Below are 26,603 nucleotides of genomic sequence, written 5' to 3'. Positions count from 1 at the left end.
TTATTTACCCCCACATACATATGAGACGTTTGTGAATACATTCAACGGCGTGTGACTTTCTTTCTTATACCATGGAGCTACTTTGGTAGCTCCATGCTTATACCATACGTCAATGTCTGTTGGATTGACCTTAATTTTGAACAACACATAAATTACTCATATCAAATTTTGTTTTACAAGTTATACCAAGCAGTGAATGATTTTGGCAGTTACCCTGCTTATACACGGTGTTCATGTCAATATAACTTATTTATCCACTACGACTGCACATGTACATGATTATACGGATGTTGCAAGAATCCAAATTAACGTGATACATTCTTGAGCATCTTACATATTATTCACTATCTATGATGACAGTGTTAATACTCTGCAGTGGACTGACACAATACTATACAGTGTACTAGTTATTGTCGCTCCTCCCCCGTCGTCTGCGCGCGCGTCAGCAAACCAGAGATTGTACCACAAGGAAAGTGTTTCTTCATGCGTGCGTACTTCGGCGAGCCGCTGGAGAACTCGCGCGCACAATTTGAGTACCGTTTTTCCGCGACATTATTTTGCACAGCCTTTGTTTGCATAGGTCATTCTGGGCCTGTTGAAAATGTCACTCCAAATGCGACTTAGTAAAGAGCATGATATTTCCACACGAAAAAAAAAAATGCAGCCCACTCCATGCGAACAATACATGGGGCGTTTTGAGAAGGAAATTATCCGTTCCTTATAGTTAGTTCCATTGTATGCAGTTGAATCTCAGTGACATTTTCCACTGCGCGTAGGTGGTTTTGATTTTGATTTTTTTTTTTAAACAGCAACGACGCAAGACACAATCGCGGAAGGATCTAAAGTGCGAGGTTGTTCGGCTTAGATAATGCATGATGCAAAACTATATAAGGAACATTTTAACAAAGTTAGAAAGAATTGTCACGTGATTAGCTACAGAAAGAGAAAGGGAGAGAGCGACAATATATCCAAGGGAACTGAAAACCTATTCAGACACTAGTATCCGATTTATTATGTTCAAGTTCTTTGCATGCACATTGATGTTTGATACTAGGAGTAAATTTCCATGCAAATTAATACCCAATCTAACACTGCGAATGAAAACGTTAAAAAAATGAATAAATCATGATTTGGTTTACATATCTTCCATCGTTATGAAGTCATCGGGACTTTCAATTCTAGTATTCAATTAGTAGTTATAAATTGTTACTTTACATTCCGTTCAGAGAAAAGAATTTCAGGAAGATTAGTGTGCATATTAATGGGTAAACTTGTGAGGAGATTTGACATTATCATCTCGGCTAATTTTCATATTGTAGATTATAATTATAACCAATATCACTCCTTCGCGAAAATATGTCAACCTTTTTACATTTCATTATATATATATATATATATATATATATATATATATATATATATATACTCTACGTCCGATTTTAATGACACTTCGATCACTATCTTTGTTTGATTTAGCTCAATTCATACGAGTTCTAATACACATGGAATGTGCACGGCTTGAGCTTTGATGAGCGTCTAGAACTATCAATATTGCAAAGTTTTTGACCGATGAATTTCCTTTCTTACTGATGTCAGTTACGCTCTCAAACTCCTCCATTATTTTTCCAGAATTTCCGTGGGAAATTATGACATGGATGTGACTTTCCAATCTATATACCTTTCATCAACACGATGTTACATCACGAACAGTAATGTATGTGAATTGAGCAATGTGAAGGCTCAGATACTGATTTGAATAGATGCGATATGTCTTAGACTAAGACCTCTGTCTTTTCAATGTGAAGGAAAACGTGTCTCCAAGTATCGCTTACATCGTTGGTTAGTGCAGTCATACAACGTTGCTGATAAGCATATTTTCCGTAATTCAATTTTCTCTATCTTACGTTTACATTTACAAAGACAAAAAACATGACGTAATATCAATTGTTTGGGAGATAAGAAGTCTGCTTGCAAGTGTTCATGTTACGTTGTTTTGAGTTTAATTAGCCATCCTATTTTTGAAATTGATGGAATGATATTTGCAATTTTTGTTCCACTTCACTTCATTAACCCCCCCCCCCCCCCATGCTCAATCACTCCATAAAGAGAGATAGCAAAGATAGCATCATAAAAGAGGCGACAAGGAACGGTTACGTTAACGCCATGAATATGAATGAACACACACATCATAATACTCATATAGATACTTGTATGCGCTTTTCCATTTCGCGTTTCATAATGGGAGCAAAAAGACAGAAATATCCCGAAGTGACGTTATCTGTTCAGTCATTGCCAAACAGCAAAAAATAGATGAGTGCTAGAAATCATCAATGGTTTCACGTGGAGTGAACCGAAGCGTAAATCCCTTGGGTAAACAGAGCAACATCTGTACAACCACTTCCACATAAAGCGGGCATTATCATTCATCGGCCGTGGCTCGAAGGAGGAAATGCATTGCGCGCCCTCGAACCAAATTAGCTTTTCACATAATAAGAAAAACATGCTTCGTAATCCATCCACAACTTTGAGCTAAAAGGCGAAAGGAAAAGCCCGGTCCAACAAATTTGTGTCGTTGTTGTCGTTGTTGGTTTTCTCCGTCATTTTTCGATGGAACTTTGCAGTCATAATAGAAAGTCATGTGATAGCTTTAAATACTATATAGCGACAGTGAATTTTCTTCGGTTTGTTGTCTACTGGCGAGATTAAAATCTTATCAGTATTTCGGAGGAAAAGTTCTTAAAATAGTCAGAAAATAAAGAGTTTAGCCAAAGCAGAACTTGCATGGAATGTCGTCTGATCAGTTTCGGCAAAGTCAAGGTTTAAAAAAAAAAAAAAAAAAAAAAAGAGGCTCGATAAAGTTGGTTTGCATGAAACACTGTCTCTGATTCTCTGATTATCGACGAGAACGAGGTAGGTAATACTCGTGACTACACACAATAATGTCTTTCGCATCTCCCGATTGCGACTGATTTCCGTATAATTGCGAATAATGCCCCGTAATTCAAATGGTACAAGCCATGAACTTGGAATACTTGTACTAGGACAAGTGCAGAACACTCTGTGGAAACGCCGTACCGGATTCATCGGTGCTTTTCTATATAACAGACATCCCCGCCTTTCACAATACACGCTGCGTCGCTATCTCAATATTGTTCAAAGTACACTGCAGTCAACAACATTCATTACACATTCATCACACTTTTCAAATTCGTGAACAGTCAAAAAGCCCCTAGTAATGGGATTTTGACTGCTGGAATTGGGCCCATGGCTGCAAATGTATACACAATTTCGAGAAATTCCAAGTATCCGCATCTTTGTCGCGAGAAACGTAATTTCGCTGTTGGGGAAATAGGACCAAGAATAAGATAATCTCACAGTCTGCATATACGTGAGAACGCATCATCAAGATAAATCAAGTTGCGGTTCTATTCTAGACGGTTTCCTACTATCTATTCGCTGCTACACCATCTCCTCCGGAAATTTCCCCCAAGTTATATTTCCATTCGCATGATCACGAAAGGTCATCGCCGGGTATAGGTGCGAGTATTGTATGGCGACGCTATGAGGAGCGTATTCAGTGTTAAAGTACTCTCGAAATGTGGAGGCGTGTTAGAGGCGTCCGTTGAGAAGCTACGAGACCGATTATATCTTTGTGGGACACAAATGTACTGTGTGGAGCTACGTAACAACATCGTGGTGGTGGAACACACTGATGCGTACGTACCCGTGCTTGGCTCGGTACTCGGGTAATGAGATTATACTCCCCATGGACCGCACATTATTATAGTAAGTATACACTTTTCGAAGGTGATATAATGATCTTTGACCAAAGCATAAATGCTCACGAAAAAGCATGAAAATATGCAGACAGTGCTTACATGATTACCCAACCAGACTGTTCTGTTTGATCCCGTTTGAACTTCTCGTACTCTTTATTTCCTACATTCTGAAAAGGTAATCCAAGTTTACAGTCACGTTTTATGATTTGCTTGTTCACGAAGAGTATTATTGATTAATTAGGTGTTTGTTCCTGAAGACAATTTTCAACAACTGCAAAGCCCATCTTTCCCTTTCACAGTCTTCAGTTGTATTGGCCAGTAATCACACCTTGATATGCGATACTTGTTAGGGGATTTTTTTTTACAGGGCCTATCGTTAAGCTTGCTCGTAAGAAGAATTTCTGAAACACGCCTTGACCTGCGACAACGATGCAAATCTCGGACTGTCATGGCTGATGGTATCACTAGAGTCGTGGATTTACTTTATGTAGGCCTATTTTGTTTCATTCATGTCACATTCTCCATGTTGTCTGAATCTATCGCAGAGTGCGAGAAAAAAGGGGGCAGTAACGTCAGCAGAATACAGATAATGTGCTAGACTCCACAAATAAAAGTTTTCCAACAGTTCGCGACAGCTCCATCCTCTTCGTGTACTTCTTCCTCGTTCGCGCAACCGTCGCACCGGAGTTACAGGTCTTGATCGCGTGGGATTATACCGTCTCCTGCTTGTGCTCCACGTAACTTTTCGCAGTCCTGCCCCAACGCCGACCTCTCCCCCTCTCGGTTGACCAAACATGCACGGGACGGTAATCCGAGAGCGCACGATCGGGACAATGAAACACTGCCACAGAGCTTGGATCTTGGCTTCCAAAACACACTGTTTGGGGGAAACATTTCTCCATCGAATTCTGCTCGTTGAAAATTTAGATTGAATCTGTCTCGTGAGATACAATACGACCATAATTTTGCATGAAAAGTCTCATCATTCTTCTGTAGATTAGTTAAAAGTGAGTGGCCTAAGTCGTCGAGAGATATTTCTATTTTGTCTTCGGATGGCTTGGATACCACAGCTGAACTTCGAATGAAACTGTCAGGATCAACTCCCAAAATCTGGAATGATGAACATTTCCCACATAACCTGCAGCTATGCGATGGAGTTTACGAAAACACACTGAGACCATGTAGTGGTTCTTATAACGGAAATACCATCATGAATATGAATACATGGGACTAATGTAAGTGGTCACCCTCGAAATCTCAGGACGGCGTCTGCGTTGAAATATAATGAACGGCACTGTCGCATTCTGATACCATCATATCTATACGATTTCTATGTCAATGCATAGTCTCGCATCTTTAATTCTTTATTTTGGGTTTCCCAAGGAGTTTCCGCAAAAATATGTTTCACGGCTGAAGCCTACTTTTATGTTCTCTTTAAGCCCTAACCTCTGAGGGCAGCTTCCTCGTACGCCTTGCTTGGTGTGGCTGTACAGTAAAATGGAGCAATATTGCACTACAACAGCGATAGAAATGACCTCCCATCACGCGGTATCCCATCATGCCACTGAATCCCACCTCCCGACATAAAAAGTATTATTGACCCATTTCGCTTGCCATAGACACTGCCATGGTCGGCGATGACCGTTGGCATAATAATTGAACAAATGTTTATCTATACCGGTAGAGGAAAAAAAATGACCTCGCTCGCATGTTTTTATGGCGACCCTTGCTATATATTGTGGCATATAATAAACACAACGTTTGGAACTACCCCTGAAACGGCTCGCGCTCCAATGCTATATCAATTCATCTTGTCCGAATGGGGGAAAACTCTAGGTGTCCATGCACTTTTACGACCTTTTGCGATCTAGCTTGGCATAGGTAAACAGCTCGGTATTACTGAAGTTATTGCTTTCCATAAGTGTAAAGGCAAATTCATCTTTAAAACCACTGAATTCAAACGGACCAACAGTTTCTTTCCTCTAATCACTTTTTTTTTTCTTTTCTCTTTTTTTTTTAAGCCAGCCCAAATGGCGTCATGTCAAACATTTCTTGAACACAGAGAACACTGGCATATTTTCGCAAGCACAACTCGATTTTTTTCTTACTCACAGCAAGATGCGATATTATCAAGTGGGTTTAACATGATATCAAACAAAAAGACATAGTTACGGCAAGCCAACGCAACGAAGACAGTGTTTTCTTCAGTACTGAAACACTGGATCCGAGCTAATCCTTACAATACATTTACTTACGGCCGCTTTCATACACATCGAGTTATCGTATATCCATGTTGCATATCCATACGTTGTATAGCCATACTATTCTGAAGGGGTGAATAATTATACTGGTTGCTATATACTTGCATGATACTGTGTACAAGTCATGAAGAAGTTTATGAGGATTTCATAATAAACGCATCTAGACTGTTGTTGACACGCTTCCTTGCTGTATGGGGACACTGCATTATCATGATATGCCGTAGTAGTAAAATGATGAGGTCGAACTTGCTCCATGGTCAAACACAGGTATGCCTAGTATAACTCATTATAGAGAGCGCTGCGGGGAGCAGAATGTCTCCGATCACAATGTGGACATTACGTTGGCTATCTAGAAGGTTACAAGCAATTGCTTTTATTATAATCATTCAAACTAGAGCACAAGAAATTACGATGAACAAAACACATTGATAATATCATCTTATGCATTCCTTCCCACCAACGTTGAATATCTTTTTTAATGTAAAATAAATTCATACTGCAGAATTATCTGCAAATGCACTATAAAGTTTTTATGGTTTATTTGTCGTTGCTTTTATACATTTCTAGCCTACCCCCACGCCCACAAATTTGAAAGTCCGTTCTGGATAGATAGAACGAGGACGTCGAGTTCCCCTTAATGGCAGTGGTTTGCACACAAAATATACGGTATTTATGTAAATGATTTAGCCTCTTTTATGTGAACTTCCAATGAAAATGTTACCAGCACAAATCTTATTAGTGGAAAAATGAGCAAAGAAAATGAGATTCCGTCGGGAATTTTCTTTGCTCATTTTTCCACTTATACGAATTATATTCTGTTCTGGTCAGTTTCCTTCTGTTTGCGTTTCGCACAAATTCTGATACCAAAGCTTTGCTCTCCACTCCTTTGTGGCTGTCATCAATTCAAAAGAAAAATTGAGTGCAAAATTCGTGTGCGGGTCAGTTACAGACTAGTCAAATCTAATTCGCATGTGAACCTGATTGTGAACGTTACCGCTGTTAAAGAAAACTTCACAAAATGTTCCCATTCTTAATGAAAAGTACACATTCCCTCGACTTGCTTCTGAGCTTTGTTTAGCAAAGGATGATGGTATTCCCTATCCATCCTCGAGGAGCTCGGATATTTGGGATTTTTTTTTTTTTTCGGCGTCCTCGACAAATTAACATCTGTGAAATTCTGTTTATGTACCTCGTCATTATAAATCGTGGTGTGACACATTACTGTCGAGTTCCAAACTAAAGAGGGCGGCACATGCAATTGATCAAAACTTTATAACGAATACTACAGTAGTAGTCCCGTCAAACTTTCATTGAGTGTTTCAGTAATCCCTCTGCACTTACTGAATCAATATAATATATTTGGGGAACACTTTCCCTCTACCATTGAATAACAGGTGTTTAAAACTGCCGAGAGTGCCAATGTGTGTTATATAACTCTCTTATTATTTGGTGTGTTTTTGTTTTGTTTGGGGGTTTTGCATTTGTTTTTGTTTTTTTGTCGTTATGAACATTACAATCATCGAGTACCCCGTCTTTTGTCAAAGCGGTTCGTGATACAAGGGAGAGAAGTCAAATTTTGTCAGTTACCGTAATGTACATCTGTTGGTCTTTTCTCATAAAACTTGACCTTCTCTGACATTTTGAACCTACGATTCGCCATGCGCTATTCAAGCGCGCGACGAACTGATAACTTCAAAAAGAAAAAAAAAATCTTTTGGAGAATGATGATCGTCTTGCTTAATATTGACGAACCATTTTTTTCTTGTTTTTGTTGCAGTTGTTGATGTAATGTCAGGGATGGTCCCGTACCTACAATTTCATGTCATTACTTCGTCAGATGCCTTTTCATGCGTATCACGGCGTCAAGTTCAACGGATGGCACGATGTTTGTCAGTGCGCTCACCACTGCTTCAGCATGGCCCCCACACACGCGCACAGACATATATATATATATATATATATATATATATATATATATATATATATATATATATACAAAAACACACAGGCAAAACAAACGAACACACAACATACAAACACACACGACACAATCACACTGCAAGACGACTAGACGCGAAGCGCATTAAAAAAAAAAAAAAAAAAAAGGGCATCAACAATACGCACGTAAATAAAAGCACACATTCGTGCGAAAGGTTGCCCATAACATAAGATGTTGGTCCAATAACACAATCATGCGGGACGCACGCAAAAAACCGACATCACATCATCGACTTGAAATCAGGGGGAAACGGTTTATGACCTTTCCATGGACTCCTAACCCGGCGTCTGGTTCTTGGACTATCACAACGCAGCGCGTTTTAATTTTCTACTTCATTTTCTCTCCCTCCTTGTTTTCCATCGGTGCGTGTTCCCTGTCAAAGTGATCGTGATTAATGAGTTAAGACATTTCCAGATGCCTAATAATGATCTATTAGATCGACTTACAAGGAAATTGGGAATACATGATAGGCACGAGAACTCGAAAATCCGTGCACTGCTCTGATCTGTTCAGTCTCAATGTTATTTCCCTTTTGTATATCATCATCAACGATAACGACGATGCACTTCATTGCTATTCGTCATCATGGCAAATCACGCGATGTCGAGCTTCCTTTCGACCATGCTTTCGTCGCCACAGACCGGGACTCTTTTAAGAGTTTAAACATGTTTTTGCCTCTGTTGACAGAATCTGAGTCAATCCGTATCAGCAATTCTTATGCTTCCATCTCCCCCCCACCCCCCGAGCATTATTACACATGAAATCACATTGTGAGTAATGACTTATAGGGCCTACATTCTTATGAATACGTTACGATAGTAATGTGCCTTGTTTTGCACAGTCACTGCGTGCATCGCTTTCGTCTTTACTTTTATCACGCAAACATGTTTACGTCGCGCTCAGTTATCCTTCCTCCTTCGCTAATCGACAGATGAGGACAGAAATTAATGTAGAGTGATATTGGGTGGATAAAGACAAAGAGATAGGGATTTGAAACATGAGTTATATAACAAAGGCATGTATTTTATACAGATGTGACTCTTCGGGGGATTAAATAGAGAAAGAAAAGACCAAGTAGGTGTGTGATAGCTCCTTTGAATTAAAGAAGCAACGACAGAAAGTGGTGTTTGTTGAGGTCACTACCGTGATTATTTTCAGAGGAGTGAAAGCCAAATATTTTTACCTCCTCCAACGGCCTCCATCCTCTCCAGTGACGAGGCCTTGCTCTTGCTCGTAGTGCTCAGTACGGGATGCGCTCCGCTCGAAACGATAGATAGAGCTCCGGACTCCAGACAGCCGAGTTTGGCGAGTGGCAACGAGGTGGTCTTTGACGAGGACGTGGACACAGGCAGGTCGGCGAAGACGGGGCTTCGGAGCGGGTGCTTCGAGGAGGACGACACGCACACAGGTGCTGCCGCTCCTGCGCTCGCGGTGGGTGTTGCCGCGGTGGAGTGCTGCTTGGCTGACGTGCAGGGGTGGGGGCTGTGGCGCTGCTGTGCCCCTTGGTGAGGGTGGTTGTTGCCGGAAGAAGGGTGCTGCTGCTGCGACTTCGGCGGGATCTGTTTCGTCGGCGACTTGAGCCGCTGCCGCTGCTTCGGGGAGCGGTCTGGATCCGGGTTGGGCGCGTTCTCCTGGGCGCTGCCCTGGCGCGATTTCGCTCGCGACTCTTGCTGCTCTTCCGACTGCTTTCCTAGCGGCGTCTTGGCGAGTTCCTTGTCCAGCTGATACAGGACGGAACCGACTGGTGATGTTGTCCCTTGCCCTGGTCGACTGCAAGACGACTCTTCCATTTGCCACCGACGCGCCGTGGTCTCCGGGACTCTGAACGGAAAGGAGTGTTGCGGTCTAGGCCGTCCCGGGTAAACACCCGGTAAGCCTAGACGCCAGGAATCCCTGGCAAATGCCGGGTTGCTCTACTGTCGAGTTCCTAGTGCTGTCATGGTGCCTCTTCGAAGTCGCGCTCTCTGAGGATTACCATAGTCTGCAGGATCCAAAGATAAAAGAACCAAAGAAGCAGGCGTTAAGACCGACAAAGAAGTGTCGCACCTATGAAGCATGGATTCATAATTATTTTCTTCTCGATATGACAATAACAAAAGTGATGAGGGTAAAAGATAGGTGCCGCACTTCGACAACCATTAGTAACCGTCCACCTTCTTTCATTCAAGTTCCTTCCCCTAAGATCTCTGCTCTGAGAGACATGGAAGAACATGTCTTGACTATAGAACACCCCGCCGCTGTCATTCACCAGATGGTTACGTAGCGTGCAAAATTCACCAAAATGATAAATATTTTCTTAGAATTCAATATCATCGCCATTCTTGCGCACTCAAATAAAAACAGACGCTGATATAATAAAGTAATGCCCGAGTCAAAATGAGGCGCAGCTACACGGGAACGAAATCGTGATTCTGCCGTGATGACTATATTTTCCTTTCATATCTTTTGATCTTCAAACCGTATCATTTGATGATTCAGCCGACGAGAGATCATTCTACGCGATATCATTTTTTTTACCACTCTCTCTCTCTCTCTCTCTCTCTCCCTCTTTTTATCTCTATCTCTCTCTATTTCTCTCTAAATTTCATGTTTTTGCACGAACGGGAACAGTGGCTCAAAATACTGGTGCACGCAGTCTTCCCTTGCCCGCAATGAAAAGGCGGGCTGTCCCTATTGTAATGGGCTTATTTCCTATGCAATTTTCCTCCGCTTCTGCGCATGCATGAGAGAACGAATTGAAGCGCCTCAATGGCATAAACCTACTGGGGGCAGCTTTCTTTTCTGTCCTCTTCTTTCTCTTATTTTCGCTCTGCGCCGTTCTCTTCTTACCCCCCTTCCGCAACGTTTCGAAAGCAAGCGTGACTCGGCCGCTGCTTGCAAAACCCCTCTCAGTGTTTGCTTTGGCGAAAACGCACAAGAAAATTAACATGAATTGGGCGATTATGTCTCGCGAGAAAAACACCGTGGAACACTGAAAACCAAACAGAAACCCATGTGTGCATAGCAGGGAAAGACGAGGTGGGGGGGGGGGGACGTCAAGATGCGACGGCTCTCCCTCTCTTTCTCCTTTTTCTCTCTCCGGTAATGATTTGGCGGGGGACTGGGTCTGCGCGCGCATTTTAAATGCACACATAGCGATTCTATCAGCGCCCCTGGCAATCAGTTATGTGGGGGTTTGCATATATGAGGCCCGTGCGCACACATGCACGCAGCCAGCAACAAATTCTCACGAGCTGCTGAACAACTCGCCACTTGGCTCTCTTCAAAATGCACCGGCACACAATGGCAGCACATATTATGCCGTATATATACATGTGCGTTGCATTTATACGACCCTACACCATACTGCTGTCTGTTATCATCTTGAGGTTTGTCTCACGATATGCGGCCTCTCTTTATATCTTTCTGTCGTTCGGGAGAACAACGATGTAAAGAGCTGGTGATATTTCGCGTCCCGTGCATCGGATGTCGACATCAGGAGCACCAGGGGGTGGGGGTGGGGGCTTTGATGTTTGGCCAATCATGTGACAGAGAGTGTCCTCACGCGAGTGAGGGAAGCGGAAAAGGAAACCCTGGAGAACCACGAGCCACGATCGAGCATTCCTCACACGAACGGCCAATAACTCGAGTGCTTCAAACACGTCGAGCCACTGACAGAGCCGATAACCCATTTCTTTCGCTCCCCTCTTTTTTTTTTTTTTGCCCACAACAACGCACCGAAGGACGAACCTCTAAATATCTTTCCTCTCAATATATTGACGGAAAGCCCGTAAGTCCTCTTGCAAGAAAATTGCGTTTCACGGCCATCTCCCTGTCACATTTCTAATCCGAATTTCCTTATTGACAAGTCCTCCTCGAAAGGCCATCCGCACCACACACCTTGTTGCCGCGCGCGCAGCTCGCCATGCTGATCAACGTGATGGAAACTTGCACAGCGCCCTCAATATCTGATCATCAATCAAACCCCTTGCCCCTCATCTGCGCCGTGTGTTTCCATGCATTCTAAACCGGATTTGGTAAACAGTTATTAGTCGCAGGAAAAGCGGGTATATAGTGGCAGAATACAGACCTCATAAGTCACTGCGAAGGGTAAAGAGTTTCTTTCATCCCCACAAATGCGTTAAACATATTATTATTATTATCATTTCGAAGAAGGCAATCAGATTATCTAGAAGAAAAAAAAACACCTCATCGTTACAAACACATCATGTTCTATACTCAAAGCGGGTACTTTCGTGCAACTATCACTGCGGTGTAAGCATTCGCGGAGTAAGATATGGGGGGGGGGGGGTAGAGGGGAGAGAAAGAGGGATGGATATGATGGTATCAGACACTCGATATCATACATCTTATTATTACCGTGGACTGATCAAGGAGAGTAATTCCCTGAGTGAGAGGTACCTCGGAGAAGCGTTGCCGTACATCTTTTATACTCGACTGATTCGAATCAAGTCGAACATCCCTGAGCCATGAAGAAGGCATTCCTATTATCTTTTTTTTTCTGGAACACTTCCCAAAGGGCTTTGACCTGGTTCATGTTCAATATTCCATGCTGTTGAATGTGGACTGAGTCGAGGGACCCGATTGAGAATTACAGGTGTATAAACAAATCAGACGCCTGCTTTGGTAAGCCTGCACGTATATCCTGATTACGAGGCATGCATCATTGTACTTTATCCATGCAAGCGAGCATTAGTGAAGAGCGGAAAATGGTACATGTCGTACCCGTGCAGTTCAGCAGGCTCACACACTCCAGTTCAGCTAAACCATTCTCACTTTGGATACGCGTATTATGCGGGTATGAAGTTTCTCATCACACACATACATACACACATACACACATACGCACAAACAAACAAATACAAACGCACAAACAAACAGAGACGAACAAGCACGGGTGATGCATGTCACAATATACACTCTATCCTGCTGGAAATCTGAAGGATAAAAACAATCTGGACACAATTTTTTTATAGGCTCTATGCAGATGTGAAAAGACATCTTTTCGACTAAAATACACTTCTTTAAAAGAGCTCTTGTTTTCTCTCGCTTTACATCTGTCTACAGAGAAATACACTAAATCTACCCTGTTTACAAAACGGAGGACTACATTTCCATGAAATATGTGTCCAGTTTGATTCAAAGAAAGTAAAAGAACGATGCTATACACAAACGATTTTTCAGCAACGTTCATTAAAAGACAAAATGTATAGAGAGACAGGGAGTAATATATCACAGTATAATGTGCACGCAGTTTCTACTGAGGTAGTGACGAAACATTTCATATGGCCAGATGCTGTGCACAGGTATGATATTAGTTCTTAGTACCTCACGACGATATATTGTGATCTTGGAGAGCAATGTGTTAATCTTCATTTTGGCAATACATTATTGGTGCAGACACACACGCTTCATGCACCCCATGTTACAAAACGTCATCTACTGCTCAATATTATATCGACACATCTTTCCTGAAACAAAGCTGGCGAAGCTTTTGAACTTGTATAATATTATCATGTAGGTCATTGAAACGGTATAATGCCATCACTCGCTTTCATTTCAATTTCTTTACATTGGGGTGAAAGTGAAAATGAAATATAAAATATGTTTCAATTCACCCATAATTTAGTATTTTTCTCGTCAAAATGAAGTCATTCATCTCCGAGTGATGTCAACATTATGACTACGAAATTTTACCTCCCTGACAGAGGATCTCGAGGAAAAAAAAAAAAGAAAAAGTCGCATTTTCACAATATTGGAATTCTGGGTAGATTTTGAACGGTATAGATACCGCAAGCAAAAACGCAAATAATTGAAACTCTACCTTTAAAGGTCCCACGAGCACCGTGACATAGTGCACGCGTGCTAGAAATAAAAGGGAGACGCAGATAAAAGAGCGAGGTAGATGAAAGGGCGAATGCAAAACGCGGCTGGCGCGATGCCAAGATATAATGGCACGGAACACTCCTTCTTTTTTTTTTTTTTTTTTTTTTCTGTCACGTGACAACTTGACCCTCGAGCCACCGGAGTTCCCATAGTCATGTTCGGCGGAGAGCGCGGATAGATACAAGACAGGCACGGAGCTCGAGTATTCATTCCACGGAATACTCGGCCAGACCAACAGCGGGATCGGTGGAGGAGCTCTTCGCGACGACTTTCTCCTTTCTCGAGGCCTGAAGCCGTTCGCGCGGGACCGAGGATTGTGACATGGAATATTTCGAAGGCAGCAGTTTTGACGGCGAGTTTCAAACGCCAGCCGAAATCCCATCGGAGCGTGATGACACACAGACTACCAAAGCATCTCTTCCCATCTTATTTTTCCCCCACCCCTTCATCTCAGTTTGTCGCATGAAAATGAGCATCGAAATCCACACATTATATTATGAAGGAAACACATCAACTTCGCTTCGTGAAGGTCCGCAGAGAAGCTAAGCATCCATGCCTCGTACTTGTCACATGTGTGATGCAAAAAGATTCACCTGAAATGGACCCATAACGTGTATACTGGAGATTTTCTGAGGACGAATTCTTTTGCATATTATCAAAGAGCTCCTCGATATACATATACACAAGTGAATATTTCATTCAGGGCAGATGTATTTAGTCTTCTTCGCTCCAGGCGTCTGAATTTTCTTCGGATTTCTTCCGAACAGCATCAAAACAGAAATTGCACTCTTTATACTACATAGGTCTATAATGACAGATTAGTCTATGATATCGTATTATGTAGGCCTACTTCTACCAGAGGGAAGAAAAGGACGAAGGTTATTGCAGTCGGAACGGTTTTATCTTGTTTAAGATTCAAATGGAAATTGGGGAAGTACAAGGACAAGAAGTTGGGTTGGTGCAGGAAGACGACAAAGATGAATAAAAAAAAAAACAATAACAGAGGATGTCAATTTCTCACATCTTCCTGTCATTAAGTGTCAAAGAAACTCTGATGGTTGACTTACATTTTTTTACAGCAATCTATTCCTGATATCAAACGGTATATTCTTTGTTCTTTCACCAGGGACTGTTTTCTTCTCTTGTAATGAAATGACGGTATTTTGGGTCTCCACGCATACGCAGATTATTCCATATGATAGTCTCAGGCACTATTATAAGATCTATATTATCATCGACATACTCAAGCACATGCGCACACACACACACACACACACACGACAAGCAAATACCAGCTTATCGCAAATGGGGTAAAACGTGGAATACAGAGCTTATGGGCTCTCTGAAACCATGAATGTGTACATTATACTGTAGGTGATAATCAGAGCGGGAAAAAAATGACGCCTACAAAACATAGGTAATATTAAATCAACACCGTATCTTTGGTAATCATACACTATTGTATGTCTTAATCGTTTACAATTATGTTATCATCAACAGCACCCGCCCTGACTATTTACAGTTTCCATCCCCATCCCTCCAGCTCTGTTCTTTCTTCCTTTCACCCCCTACCCCCCCCCCCCCAAAAAAAAGCAAAGTGCATGATTCCGAATAACATCATTATTTTCATCAATTTTACTATCATATCATCGTCGGTTCAAACTTGCCCAACACCTCTCAATTACTAGTCTTTTCAAAACGAAACTGGAAATAGTCATCATTCGATACGGTCTTTTTTTCATGAAAATCATTACTCTAAAATTATCATAACAGCGGGGCACGTTAAAAAGACTGTCAAGAATTTCCATATCACTCAAGCAAAATTTCATATTCATGATATTATATAAATGGAGATAGTGACGTGGGTTTACGTTGGTTTGACGTTCCTCGACAAAGGCTTAAAGGCTATATGGTATACAGTATGTCCCAAAAAACAAATATATAATCGGATTTTCGCATTGATAACTCCCAATACGACGGAACTGTCTAAATGCGACTTCAGGGTCTTGAAATACAACATCTTAGCGGTATTTTGCAGTAAACCCCATTCAATTCGATTAAGTGGTCACAGAGAAATATGGATTACTGTAAAGCATGTCATGGGTCTGATTCTTCCAAGTTTATCACTTCGTAGATGTAGGATGCTCTGAGAGTGGGCAGAACTTGGAGGGAAGGGATTCCTGACATACTTTACAAAACTCCTCATTTCTCTTTGACCACTGAAGCAAATCGGGTGTTTGTTTGTTGTTGGGTTTTTTTTTTTTTGTAAGATGTAAGCGATGAGTTATAGTTTCATACCCTGAATTTATATGTGGGTTGATTCACTGTTTTTAATGTCATCATTTTACTTATCATTGTATCATTGTATTTTTATTTGGGGGGGGGGGGCATACGGTACATATGGGTGTCTATAAGAATAGAGGAACGCTTGTTTCCATTGACAGTGTTATCCGTGTCCACGCAATACTTTTTTTCCGCTCTTATTCTCTTTTTCTTTCGAAAGAATGATTCATCACTTTTTTCCCCCTACAAATCACAGAGAGACAGAGAGAGAGAGAGCGCGACTACCTAAGAATGTAATTTTCACTATTGTTCTCGCACCATTTGCGCTCTTGCGTGCATCTGGGCCCCATTTCATTAAAAAAAAAATGATATGATAGCAACTTTTGCTGGAATGGCAATTGTCATGTTAACGACAAGAATCCAGCTTCCTGATTGGCTGTTGCTATGGGAAGTTGCCATTCCATCAAGAGTTGCTATCCTAACATCTTTTATGAAATGGAGCTCCTGGCGTATGAGAGTGTGGATGATTACGTTGATTATGATAATGATAATAAAGCTGTGTGTTATGACACGAAAAAGGAGAACCTTTCGATGGGATCAGTAATAAGGGAAGTTCTTTTCGGCGTCCGATACCTTGATAAAGTCCACCCAGAAAATATATTTGCGTGAATATAATTATGAAGCATAAGAATTAGAAGAACAGGACGGCAAAAGTCGAAGCAAATTTTGATAAAAACTAAGAAAGCTGTCATTTTTACAGTAACTGTTGTGATCAATCAAGCACAAATTGGCAATTTCGTGACGTCACAATCTTACCCCTTACTTGCTCTGTGCACCACTATGATTTTTTTTTTTCAATTTTCCCACCAAGTAAATGCTCGATCGTACATGCACCCTTCATGCAATCACTGAAAATAAGTGATGTGTATAATGTATATAAAATTGTCATACTTCATCACCGAGACATCAATTTCTGTTTAATTTGGTAACACCTTCAAAATTTCATATCTTTCTCATTCTTCATCAAAATTTGGTCAAACTTTCACTATCCTGTTCTACTCATTTTTTTCAAACAACATTGTGTTCAAGGTGGATATCCCTTAATGCTCGGTGTGAAACTAAGAAGGAAAAATTCTCTGAAGTAGTTTCTGAAATTACCATTGCCATTGTATTATATCAACGTAATTTATAATGCATTTTGCAAATGGAGAGAACAGCGGTAAATTTTTTATTTCAGACTGTGTTTTGATTTGAACTTCGGGATTTAGTCCACCCCTCCCAAAATATGTATACAAATATATAAATATATAAATATATAAACATATGAATATATATATATATATATATATATATATATAATATATATGCACATACACATCACAATCCTATAAAACAAATGGTTTACGTAGGTGCAGATACCCAAATGTTTGGTGTTGTTGTTGGTCATATTTGGGTTTTAAAGGGATACTTGAGTTCGTCGAGTTGTGTTTCAGCGTCTAAAAGTGTCCATTATTCACCTTCGTGCTTTTAGTGTGTGTCGATGATAAAAGAGAGAGAGAAAGAAAAAACAGACAACTGAGAAATTTCATACTTATCTCAGAGGTTATGCGTTTCGAACTGTATATCGAGAGTGCAGGCCGAAATGACGCGTACGTCATATAATGGCCGAGTGTTTGGACGTAGTGCAAGAACGTGCACAGTAAAGGATTTGCAGAACTGCCTTGGAAAGCCTAAGGTCATCGTTGGTTTCGCGAAGGTTCCCCCTCTCGGGAGCAGTACTGGCATACTCTCACCAGCCATAAAGGCTTCTTCATACTTTGCACATTACCCGACTGCATTATTATCATGCAGCCGCACGGCCAATCGTCCTGTATCAACATGAACATAGAAGCTGTACACAAGGTGGGCGTTGTCCAACGTGAACGTGACACCAGGGGTGATACATTGTTTTCGTCAGTTTGGGCAAAAACTTTGATTACGCGAAGTCTTCCCCTCCTCTGATCGACCATTCCACGATTTCAATTAAATGAATAATCCCCAGATTTTAATAATCAAAAATCAAAACATAACGCATTTACGAAACAAAAGAGGGTATTATGGATAACAATATCCGCTCCAAACTAATGGATTTACACGTTATTATGATACACATTTTGAGTGCTAAAGGTTCTTTGAATGCTTGTTGATAACCGAATCTTCACCGAGTCGGACTGAAGCTGTGGCATTGATATCACTTGCGATATTAGAAGATCGGTACAATGTCGCTAATTGTCGTGTGATTTTTTTTTCACGATTGTAGTACGAGTGCGCTACGACTATATTACGACTAGTTGTCTTTTCGTTTACCCGTTGACACGTTCTGTAATCTAAACACAAGCACATATTCTGTCCCGCACCATCACTGTAGCTCGTCGACAGGGATACATCATACATTGATATAATAGTGAAAACATTGATATTAATATTAAACGTATTAACAATGATTATCATAATAACCATTCTGTGTTGCCCACTCCTCCACAGAGGTCCCTGCCACGAACCAATATTGAGACACCTGGGTCAAGAAGGACACAATAGTGCGGAAAATATCTTGCCCAACGACGTACTGTGGAGGGATTCGAACTCGGAATCTTCGACCGAAAGTCCATAGTCTTATCCACTACATAATCCACAGGGCCTCATCAACAAACGGGAACGTAATACATCACACCGTGCGGTATGTAGATGTATGAAGCAATCTCAGTTAATACAGGACATTGTCGGAGTAGATGGACGCTTTCCACATTGACATTCTCTGCGATGTCGTGTATTATGGAGACTACTAGTATATATATGGAGAACACGATGTCTTCCAAGATCTTGTGCGAGAGCCTTTTACAAGATTATCGCGTGCTTGTAATTGTCAGAAAGTTTGGCAATCACACGAATGGTTTTGGAAATTACTTTGTTCTTGAAAACATTCTAATGACTATTGGTCGGGAATGTTACACTTTCGGTTTGTTTGGATTTTTTTTTTTTTTGTATCATTCGCAGAAAACGACTTAGCTACTGAGCTCCGATGTAATCAGCTTTTGCCTATAATTAACATTGCTCTGTTTTTTGCTTGTGCTTCCGTAACATTTCCACTACAACGTTTAAAATTGTCGATAAAACAGCGTAATTTTAGCCCGACCCGTCACTTTTGAGCGGTGGACACGAGATACGAAAGGGGGAGGTTGGTCGATGAAACAAAAGGTATGCGTCAACAAGATAACAATCGTTATAATGAAAGGCAATCACTTCAACAACAACAACTGAAACATAATGTGGGTTATCATCTGGAGCATCCAGTGTTGATTCACACTCTAAGGAGCATCTCCGTCAGCTAAATCCATCGTTTGTGATGCATATACAACGGAAGGGGAAACAGGCACGTATACACTTGCATAACTACCGGTGCATTAAATCATGCTTCTGCAAGAATAATAAGAATCTCCATTGCGCAGACAATAGCTACAGAGAGGGCAATTTGTCCCGCATCAGAATGTTTGTGTCGAAATGTTCTTTGCATTAAAAAAAAAAAAAAAAAGGGCGAGCCCATAGTAATGCAATAATGTTTCTATTCCTGTGACGTTTGGTCACGACAGAGGATTGGGCTTTGTCCGCTAACCATCATGCTAACGTTTTAGCTGGGCTCGCCTGCAGGAATTGTCCATGATGGATACCATGCATGTACAAGGAAGCTTGGAAGCAGCGATTGTTAAATCGCAAATCATCCATGGGACATGAAGTCGCTCGGTGACTATAGTATAACGCGTTCTCATTATTCAATTATCATAAACACTCGTCATACTCGCATCTCCTGCCACTAACAACAGATATTATAGGAATTAGTCGTTTTAGGTTTTCACGAACGAAAACAGCAATAAATCGTACCGAAATTATCACCATTTCCGGCCTACTCCCAACTCGAATTTAATGCGATTTTCACTCGCATCAAATTCAAACCTTATACATACTACAATAGCAACGCATCATGCAGGCTCTTCTATAGCACTAATACAGGATTATGATGGCCGATTGAATAATTATGCCTTTCAAGCTCGAATACAATAGAAATTGCTTTTTGTGATAACCACATCCGAGTAAAACAAATATCAAACGCGGAGGGAAACTAAAAATGAAACTCCGAGCCGGAGAGGAAAATCAACAATTAACGCCCATGATCATCGCTCACACAGTGTTTGCGCCATGCATATTCCCCTCTTTCGGAGAATTTTCTTCACTATCTGGACGACGAGACGTTACAATCAAAACCACGTATTAAATGAAAGATGCGCCAAAAACTCAAGTTTCAAACGAAACATTCACGAGCAAATCTGTTCAGAACATGACTCTGCCCAAACCCGTCGGAGTCCACATTACCATTCCGCCGTCTACAACTGTTTAAAGAGAAGAATTCTAGACAAGTTTAAAGATAATCTGACAAGAAAAAGTAAAATTTTGCAAGCACAACAGTGAAAATTTGATTTAAGTTGAATACAAATTCGGAAAGTCATGGAAATTGTGAAATTTCGCTTATTGTCATAAAACAATTCTCAAACAGTTATATGCAGTGACTTTATGACGTCATCACCTCATAACTTCCCATATAGTTTATCATGCCTATGTCTCAGATGCTCATCGACTGATCAGTATCCTGAGTATTATTCATAGCCAGCTCCTAGAATAACATTACGTTTTACACTTTTACAGCAGAAAAATTTGGCATTGAATTTTCGGCAGTTTTTTTTTTCACAATCAAAAGAAAATTGTTAGGTGATGACATCACCAGCTCCCTCATTTGCATTCTCATATCAACTGTTTGAGAACTGTTTTGCAAAATACGTTAGTGAATCTTCAGCATGTTATAAATTCCTTAATTTGAATCCGATTTTGATCAAATTTTCACTGTTGTGCAAGTAAAAATTGTATTCTTTGTCTGTCAGAATTGCATATAATGGGGCTTTCCGGCATTCAGCTCACAGTAAAGCACGTAGTTACCACGAGCAGTATTCCAGTAACCACTGGTGCTGCAATACTTCACCGATATAAGGTCGGAGATTAACTTGATCAAACAGCGAGTGTTGTTTGTTTCGAAAACCTAATACTACCTCACGGAACGGTGAAATAAACTAGGTAAAACAAGAAATCCCGGAAGACAGACAGTATGTGTCACCGAAGAGGCGAGATACACCTTCGGTCAAAAAGAAAAGAGAGAGAGAGAAAAAAAAAGTACGTTCGCACCCCTGCAGACTGAAACGAACCTCGCTCGCGGGCATAAGGGTACGGTGTGGGACCGCCGGTGCAGGGTGAGGCAACCCCGGACCGCCCGCAAAGTCCTCACTCACTCACGCACGAACGCCCGATGGCCCCGAAGTGCCACGGGATTCTTTACCGGAGGATACGATGCTAAGGGGGTAAATTGGTGTCTGTCGAACCCTTCCATCTCACTTTATCTCTCCCTCTCTATCTTCCACCATTGCCCCCCCCCCCCCCTTCTCTCCATCTCTCTCTTTAATTCTCCCCCCCCCCCCCCTTTACTCCCTCTCTCCCTCTCCCTCTATTTCTACCCACCTAACATCCACTGTCTTCTAATAAAAGCCTTAGGCGTAGAGAAATATGACCATTACAATGTGTTTTGACCCTATTCCACAGGAAAAACAGTCCCGTAGTCAGGTCAGGTGTGTGCGTGTGTGTGTCTGCGTTTGTGTCTGCGTTTGTGTCTGCGTGTGTGTCTGTGCGCGTGTCTCACATGTGTGCGCACGGGTACGTTTATGTGCGTGCGCGCATACACGTTTTGTATATAGTGTATACTGCAAGCTCTGTGTGTGCGCGCTTCCGAGCCTATGTCAGCGCAGACGATAATATCGTTTAAAAAAATATATTATTTTTCCGTTGACAGGGACAGAGCCTATTCACATGCATTTGTCAATGTCGTTATACCTCCACAGATTTTTTTTTCTTCGAAGTATATTCGTTGTATATTTTGACCTTTCATGTTGTTCTCGTTGAAGAATGTGCGATTTACTTCTCTCTACCACGTAATAATGAGTAAAATGTACAGTCATAGAGTTAAATTCATTTCCCCAGCGCTTCAACATCATTCATTTGCCAACAATGAACTTTTCACACATATTAATAACGAGACATGTTTGTAATCTCTTATGCGACAGCATTTGTGACCACTGCTTAAAAATCAAGGTTCAGTTCACAAACACTTCATGATATACCTATAAATCGTGCGTACAGCAAGTAGTATGATATAGGGATATAGGGGTCTACTTCATCGCCCACGTGTTTACTCTATATGCTGGTAAAGCCGACTTCGATACAATATAGTCGGGTTTTAATCTACAATAATTCTGGCAAGGGGAAGGGCCCCTAATCTCAAGGGTGGCCGAAGAATACAAACAAAAAACTCGACGAGATAACGATATTATATTGAAAGAAACATACAAACACAATCACTCGCATGCATGAACTTCGAAACCGATAATTCATATTCGGGACGAGACGTTCAGTTGGTAAGAAAACAGAACAAAATGAATACAATAGGTAAATAATGACGTATATGTATATGACTTTATACGTCAGAGGGTTTTCTAAAAGCCATTCTGAGAAGCTCTTTAATGCAGTCCTTTTCTTCATCCTCTCAGAGTAGTCATGTTTATAATTTGCACCCCTCCCAACCCCTCCTTGCTTCTGTAAAACAAAAAAGTACACACCCTGCCATGCTGCCGACTCCGCCAGCAAGATTACAATTTCGTGAGAGAAATGAAAAGAAATTGCGTGCAGTGTGCGTGTGTGTGTGAGTGTGTGTGTGTGTGTGTGTGTGTGAGTGTGTGTGAGTGTGCAGTATGACGATGTCTGCTGCAAACACGCACACTTACAAATTTATGCCTGCGCTTATTCATAAGTAAATAGCAACTCCACATAAAAGAGCCGAGATAGGCCCTATATTACCAATTATCTCCGAAATCCCACCTAAATTCGGCGTGCGTTCGAGCTTTCTCCGCGCTGCGGATAAATAAATTTGTGGGTTTTCTCTTTCACTTTTCTTCTGCGGCATAGCGCTTCGAACAGCGTCAATTACTATATTCAGAATCAGTTTTTAATCCAAACGCACACGCATAATGAAAGGCCATTGAACGAGTTTCCTTTGTGGCAACTCGGATCTCGGCCCCAGTTGAATGAACATGAGGGCACTACAGAATATTATCCTGAGAGTAAAGAGAAGCAGTTGCTTTTTCCTTGTTTTCCTCCTCCTCAACCCCCCCCCCCCTCCTCTTCTCGCTATACTTTTCCTCATCAATGAAATTATTTATCACTCTAAAATCTCGGAGCTTTTCCGTAATTTGCTTATAACTGGCAGTGGGTTGCAGTAAACGGGTCGGTAATATTGTTGACAAACAGCATAAACATTGGCATGCATACGCAAGTAATGCATATTATACTACGACACACACACAGACACACAGACTTACACAGACTTACACAGACCAATCCAACAAAGAAATATCATTGTGTTATCATCTGCTGTATGTGTGTGGAGGGGGGGGGGGTAAGTTTATACTAATAAACTTCTCTCCTCTAAACGTTTTGAAAGTCTTCACTTATATTGTTCCAGTGCTTTATTTGTTTGTTTGTTTGTTTGTCTGTTTTTGTTTGGCTTATCTTTTTCCTGTTATGTTCCGGTGTGGAGAGTAGTATTCAGTGTAATACATTCAGCAATGGCAAAAGAATCTATCACCTGTGGTCACCACATGAAATAAAAATACCTGAGACTGAAGTTACGAGCTTCTCGCCAGTTATACCGATTTGTTTGTGGGCGTATATTTCGCTTCGATGTTCTGTATTCATGGTCAGGACATTTTCTCTACTACATAGAGGATAAACACAGGTACAATTCATTCGCATTTCCTTCGTTTAAAGTAATGCATAAACCTACGGTGATGGGAACCTTTCGCCATATTTCCATTCCATTTTCTACCAATGTATATCGTACTTATATTCTGAAACTGGAGAAGAGGGGCGTAACTGCCTTCGTATAGCACTTTGTTGCATTAATGGTCTTACTTGTACAGCTTCTGCTTTGTTGTGAATAAATCTATCAAATTTGCCAAATTTAACATATTCTCGCTGAAGTGGTGGGATATATTACTGTAGGACTCTAGTCGCTCGTTGTCACTCATGTCCATAGCTTTCCCCTCAACATTACGATTGTTGGTGCAAGAACGTATACCCACCACGCCATGCCTCATGCAAAACGGCAGCGACACGCCAGTCTCTCCAGCGCCTCACTTTGAAGGCAACGGGAAACCCAGGGCCTCGGCAGGGGTGGTTGGCCGAGCGAGACATACGATAATTGTCGCAGCTTTTTCTTCCCCATAACCCTGGAACACGCAGCATGTCACACTATACACTTGCCCATGGCTCGTCGTCACCTTTATCACGATCATCGATGAAAACTAATGCAGGTACGGGCATTTCGTCGACGCATCCAGCGTCTGCTATACCTTCCTGTCATATTCTTGTGAGGACGAGGAATACACAATTTATGATTCTGTAGTTACAGTATCTGATTTTTCAGGACAGAACTCATGCATTTCGCATTAGCCTTGACGTACACATGATAACCACATGACTGGACGAATTAATCATGCATCTAATGCATGAAAATCACAACTATACTGCATATCGTGCGGATAGGGCCCTATACTACGACATCGCTATAATCGTCTCGTCACTCGTAGACAACATTAACAAAAATGACGTCAACACCAAAATCAGTCGTTTCCTACATGTTTTGCTTTGCAATAATCCCAGCTTGAAACTTTTCACAGAAAGGTCAATTGTAAAGACACTACATAGCCTGGTAGAACTCTCTCTTTCTGGTACTTTCTCTTACGGCTACTGCCTATGATTTCAGATGATATAGGCCTATATCATAACAGCATATGAATATATTTTGGAATTTGTATGATTAAAAATATTTCATTGAAGCGCAGGGATTGAGATGTGAGCAGGGACCCTATAGTACTGATTGGGGGACGGGTAAGAGGGCAGGTAGGGAGGGTGTTTTGCGGTTTTTTTTTTTGTTTTGTTTTTTGTAGCTCCGTGTAAGTCTAGGTCTTTTTCATTTTTTTAGTTGATCAAACATTGCTGGCTGTATATTGTGTACATTCAAGATTTATGTTTTTGTCATTATATAGAAATCAAATAAGATTATTGGAAAAAATGTGTGTGTGTGAGTGTGGGTGTGTACGAAAATGTGTGTGTGTGTGTGTTTGTGTGTGTGTGTGCGTGTGTGTGTGTGTGTGTGTGTGTGTGTGTGTGCGTGTGTGTGTGTGTGTGTGTGTGTGTGTGTGTGTGTGTGTGTGTGTGTTATACATGGGGGAGATGAGGGGCGTTGGTTCTCATACCAAGCGGTAGTTGATACGTGATGAGCATTGTTGAGTGCACGGTAAAGTATAGGGGGAAACCGGAATATGACATTGTTGGGTTACAAGGTTGCAGATGACAACATATTTACTGTGATGAAATTAGTGGGTTTACGATGGCTTTTTTAGAAAAATAAAAATCAAACGACGGGCGATGCGCACACAAAATCGTATAAATCTTCCGACTGGTTTGATAAATGCATTCAATTTCGCTAAGAGTATTCGATATCAGTTTAATTGCCCAACAAAGCAGGTCAGAGCACGGGGCAATAAAAAAGAGCGCAAACGACTTACGCACGTTCTTTCTGAATTTAACATGATTGCAGGTTCAACGAAAATGCGAAAAAATAACGTTTGAACGTGTTCGTGGTTGTGTAAACCTATGCGCATGTGAATTCAGAACAGGAAAATGGGATAACGACCTTCTGACTGCTATGAAAGCTCGGAAAATTTTTGCACTGATCAATGTGCACGTTATGAAGATACATTGGATATCTCTCTAGAAAAAGAGAGAGAGAGAGAGAGAGAGAGAGAGAGAGAAAAGAGTACACAGCCCGCCTGCCCTACATCATAATATTATACTGCTGGTGATAACAGAGGGGAGGGGTATGTGTCCCCTATGTTGATGCTTAACTGCTTCATTTTTCATCGCAAACACTTTATGCAGTACAACATTTTGACATTAAACGCTGTGACCGAGATAATACCAAATTCCCGAAAACCACACTTAAATATCAATATTATATCACTGCACATTCAACTATATAGCTTGAAATCCTATATCCCAAAACGGGCATGACTACATTTGCCAATAATATCTTCTTCTCAAAACGCTGACGACGAAAAAAATCACACAGGTACATCTCTTCCTGCTAGTCTATAGGCACTATACAACTAAAAAAAAAAAAACCAGAGTCATTACTTCCTACATCTT

General features: G+C 41.1%; 1 protein-coding gene across 1 annotated transcript in view; it reads right to left on the bottom strand.

Annotated features, from left to right (window-relative positions):
- LOC140232370 (uncharacterized) overlaps positions 1-26,603 on the bottom strand; it is a 118,627-nt gene that overhangs the window by 43,484 nt on the left and 48,540 nt on the right. The window contains exon 3 of the mRNA XM_072312496.1: positions 9,223-10,020. Coding sequence (XP_072168597.1) covers positions 9,223-9,829 — 607 coding nt within the window. The 5' untranslated portion in view covers positions 9,830-10,020. The remainder of the gene's footprint in view (positions 1-9,222; positions 10,021-26,603) is intronic.

This window comes from Diadema setosum, chromosome 8 (genome assembly GCF_964275005.1).
Source record: "Diadema setosum chromosome 8, eeDiaSeto1, whole genome shotgun sequence".
In the NCBI taxonomy this organism is placed as follows: domain Eukaryota; kingdom Metazoa; phylum Echinodermata; class Echinoidea; order Diadematoida; family Diadematidae; genus Diadema; species Diadema setosum.
The sequence above is the reverse complement of the archived record's forward strand: the minus strand, read 5'-3'. Positions and strand labels throughout refer to the sequence as shown.